We start from the raw sequence: 5000 nt of genomic DNA on the forward strand, positions 1-5000 counted from the left end.
CTGTATCATTCACAGCCTTATCATCTTGCTGGAGCTCCTCTTCATTAGCTTGTGGAAGATCTTTGGGACACACTTCCCCTCTGGCTCGGTAGAATTCTCTCTCTCGTTTTAACTCATCTGATGGGGATTACAATGCACACATATTACTAGTTATTTTCAACTCATATATGTGCATACAATATACTAGAATTTTGTATTTCTTTGTGCTTTGAACTGTAAAAACAGCTAAGTCTATTTATACATGATAATTCCATGTATCTCACCTGCTAATGTCACAGCATAAAGTTTTGTATACAGTGAAAAAATACTCACCACCTTGTAACATGGGAACCAATTTAAACACGATGTCCTGCATTGTGCGGTCAAATGAGATATAATTTAGGGGGTGGGACTGATGAATGACTATGTCACATGTTGGACAGGTGTTGCGCTCTTCCAGGTGTTTCACTAAGCAGGATTTGCAAACTGAAAAAGAAAAAAAGAAGGCCCTTATAATCTTGAAAGCCTATGAATTCCTGATGTGCCTTGCTTTGTAAATTGCATTCAAATTACTCTTAAAAAATGATGAAATCCTTGTTAATACCTTTAACTAATAATGCAATAATATCTGCAATCAAACACTAGTCAAAATATAATATAACTCACAGGTATGAAGACATTCTGTGACTGTTGTTGCGTCGACCAAGTAACCTGAGCATATCGCGCACACGATATGCTCATTCAGGGTTTTCAACTTGATTCTTCTCTCCATTATGCTGCAAAAGAAAAATGTTTTTCATTATCTTCAAAAAGAAAGGCAGTAATAATAATTAATAACAAATTCCAGTCTTTCACTACTTACACAGAAATCACATAACTGTACTCTTACTAGAATACACTTCATGGCCATAATGATCTAATAAAACCAACACCCTAAAAAAATGTACACACTACATCAACTGGCTTAATGTTACTGGAAAATGCATTTACACCTCAGTAAAGCAGACTACTGTAATTAATCAGCAGAGAATGGCGTAGTCAATTCAATCTACTTAGTCCTTGAGGAGTAGAGAAAATATATATGTGAATATATATATATATATATATATATATATATATATATATATATATATATATACACACATACATATGTATATATGTATATATATATATGCATATATTTTAATTCTGTTAAGTTTGGAAACAAAAAGAAGTCAGACAGGGCTAAATTAGTTTTCTCAAAACTAATAAGTAGATGTAATTGATTTCTTGTTCTCAAGGAAGTCATCCCGCAAAATCCCCTCTGTATCCCAGAGGCAGCCACTACTTTGACTGAAACCATGTATGCATGTATGTATGATGTATGATGTATGATGTATATATGTATATATGTATGTATGTTTATCTATTAATTTATTTTTCTTTAACCTTTATGAATGTAGAATATATCTTGTATTTTATAACACTAAAAATGGAACTATCATCTACACATGTGGCCTGCCACTCCTATGTGCAGTCTTTCAATCAGCTATTTTACATGATTAATTAAGCCAGTCCTTCATCTTTAAAGATTATCACTTACACTCTTACAATGTTTTTTTTTATTATTGTGTTTTGTAATGAATGAAACAGCCTCTAACATTTTTACATCAACCTTATGGCCTTATTGTCATGTCAATTAAGATTATCTGGTCTACATACTGTATACTTAGGTGAAGTATGGTAAATGAGTTTGAAAGACCTGATCTAAAATAGTTCTTGGGGTAATATAAGTAATTAATGAAAAGACTTCAAATTTCAAGATTGCTCACAAATCATATAGGCACCATGATTTATCCCAATGATCTGGATGACATGACCACAACATCATGAAAAAATTTAGCTTAACCCAATGACCCCGGGGAAAATGAACAAAAAATGGGGAAAATTCTGTGCCTATTTTCTATATTTTTTGTAGGTTAGGTTAGGCCCATAGATGGCTCTGCTAGTGCTTAGCCACAAAGTCAATTAGTAGACCTTGTGACCGTACCTGATTTGAATTGGTGGGAAAAATGTATTTTTTACTAGTGCTATGAATATCGATGGTGTTATTTTTATCATAAACATTATAATTATTATAATGTTTTTTAACATTAGTAACAGCAAAATAAGATAACGTAAAATATTTCGTAAATCAAAGAAAGGGTGAATGGGCGAGACAGGCAGTACTCGTAACTGGCTCATTGGTGACTTAGTACAAGTGTAGCTATCTATGTGGAAAAACAATCAAACAAGTACTCAAAGTGGGCATAGCACGTGTCTACCCGTCGTACCCATTGGCAAGGGGTTAGGGAGCGGATGACGTAAGATGCCATCATGGGTGACACAAACTTGTAGTCATGAACCTTTCAGCTGAAGATGAGTGACTTAGCCAAAATTGGGGGATTTTCTCTTTTCTTTTACATACAGCACCCTTAGGAAGCATTTGCACACATATTGTCATAAAAGAACTTTGTCTTGGTTTGTATTGTTCTATCATTTCATGTCTGCCACTACCTTATACCACATATTGACCAACTTTATAGTCAATGGTTATTCTTGGCAATTCCACCCCCTTGAAATCCTCCTTACTAGGACTCATATCCTAATTCCATGACAACTAGCAGAGTGTCAACCAACAGCTTCTAGTGATTATCAAGTAAAGTTTGGATTAGTTCCTTATTTAACAATAAATTTGCCCAGGCAGTCTACAAGCTCTGTTCTACTAGACTTTACATGGGGGAAGTTTACCAGCCTTTGACAGAATGTTGACAGGTACCGAGGTTGCAGCAATCATCTAAAGCCAAATAACTATAGTTACCCCCTTTATCATTACTACACTTGTTTTCTGTACACTAAATCTACTGTACTTTACCTGGTCACTATACTACGAATAAAATCTACCATTGCCATACCTGACAGTACTCGAACGATACGTCATTCATAATTTTACCTATTCCAAAGAAGTTCAATCTATCATCATCATTCATTCTACGAATCCTAAACGACAAAGGAACTATACAATGCAATAAACAACTACATCTGAATTCCATTAACTTCTTATATATATTTATTCTTCTGTATTCTTATACACTCGTCACCTTCTACTCTACTTCTTTTCGTTTTTATTTTACACTTCTCATCCATTTCTCGTAGCCTCTTCTTCCTCCTTACATCCCTCTCTTTTTCCTCTAGATTCTACTCACCTTTTGCTATAATTCCTTTGCCACGGACATATCTCTTCAAAAAGCTAGAACTGCTTCCGTGAGAGGAGAAAAAAAAACTCGAATTTACGTCTTTCCTGGGATATTACACGAAATCACTGGAATAACTTCTGACTCTCGCACTTGTTCTATTCCGAAAGTGTCAACAAACATTGGCCGCAAAGGGAGTTCAATTCGGTTCTCGCGTCTATACTTTAAGTGGAATTGGATTCTCTACTTTTTCTCTCACTAGAACGATTTGCTACTTTGTTCATTAACTTTATTGTTGTCAGTTTATTGCGAATATTATTCTATAATCACTGTTGTTGTTTATACAATCTTTACTGTTGACTATTATGTTTCCATAATCTTGCGGCTACAGTATGATTGGTACTGGATTCTTTTTTAGAGGGTTTACAGATCGCTTTTGTTATTTTTGTATCTATTGTAATTTTGTTATTGTCCTATAGAACATATCGGTTTGTATCGTTTATTATTACTATTATTATTGTTGTTGTTGTTATTATTATCATCATCATTGCTATCATCATCACTATTATTATTATTATCGTTAGTAGTAGTAGTAGAAGTAGTAGTAGTAGTAGTAGTGTCATTATTATCATTATTATTACTATTATTATTTTTATTTATTATTATTATCATTATCATTATCATTACTATTACTATAATCATTATTATTACTATCATTATTATTATTATCATTATTATTATTGTCCTCATTATTATCAATAGTATTATCATTATTGTTACTCTTATTATTATTATCCTTATTACTATCATAACTGTTATTATATAATTGTTATTATTATTATTATCATTATTATTATTATCATTATTATCGTTATTACTATTATGATCATAACCATCACTTCATTATTATCATTATCATTATTATCATTATTACTGCAATTATTATGACAGTTATTATTACTATTATTGTTTTCATTATTGATATTATTATTTTCATTATTATCACTAATATTATTATCTTTATCATCATCATTATTAGTATTATTATCATTATCGTCATTATTATTTTTTATTAGTATCATTATTGTTGTCATCATCTATTTTTTATAATTGTTAATATTATCATTAATATCAGTATTATTATTATTATTATTATTATTATTATTATTATTATTATCATTATTATTTTGTTGTTGTTGTTGTTGTTATTATTATTATCATTATGATTATTAACATTATTGTTATTAGTATCATTATCGGCATTATTATTATTATCATTATTACTATTATTATTATTATTATTACTATTATCATTATTATTATTATTACTATTATTATTATATATTATTATTATTATTATTATTATAACTTTTATCAATATTATTATTATTATCATTATTATTATTATTATCATTATTATTATTGTTATTATTATTATTATTATTATCATTATTATTATTATCATTATTATTATCATTATCATTATTATCATTGTTATCATTATTATTATTATCATTATTATTAGCATTATTGTTGTTGCTATCATCATTATTATGATCATTACTATTATTAATATTATTATCATCCTCATTGTCATTACTACTGCAGAAAGGGATAAATAGATGGCACCAGATATGTAGAGCGCCCCCCCCCCCTCCTCCCTCCACCCCTTAGGCAGAGGAATCGGTGTAAAACAAAACTCATGTCATGTTTAAAGTGAAAAATGTGTGATATTAGGCAAGATCAGGTTGTATCTATCGGAATTCTCCTACTTATAGCTTTGTACTTATATATTTACCATGACAGGTC

The 5000-nt window shown here is 30.3% G+C and overlaps 1 protein-coding gene across 1 annotated transcript in view; it reads right to left on the reverse strand.

Annotated features, from left to right (window-relative positions):
• LOC125046067 (polycomb group RING finger protein 3-like) overlaps positions 1 to 3375 on the reverse strand; it is a 4705-nt gene extending 1330 nt beyond the window's left edge. Inside the window, exons 1-4 of the mRNA XM_047643689.1 lie at positions 3204 to 3375; positions 646 to 755; positions 313 to 465; positions 1 to 117 (exon numbers count right to left, since the gene is read on the reverse strand). The exon at positions 1 to 117 is cut by the window's left edge and continues 23 nt beyond it. Coding sequence (XP_047499645.1) covers positions 1 to 117; positions 313 to 465; positions 646 to 751 — 376 coding nt within the window. The 5' untranslated portion in view covers positions 752 to 755; positions 3204 to 3375. The remainder of the gene's footprint in view (positions 118 to 312; positions 466 to 645; positions 756 to 3203) is intronic.
• Positions 3376 to 5000: the final 1625 nt, after the last annotated feature.

The sequence above is a fragment of the Penaeus chinensis genome, chromosome 38 (assembly GCF_019202785.1).
Source record: "Penaeus chinensis breed Huanghai No. 1 chromosome 38, ASM1920278v2, whole genome shotgun sequence".
Classification (NCBI taxonomy): domain Eukaryota; kingdom Metazoa; phylum Arthropoda; class Malacostraca; order Decapoda; family Penaeidae; genus Penaeus; species Penaeus chinensis.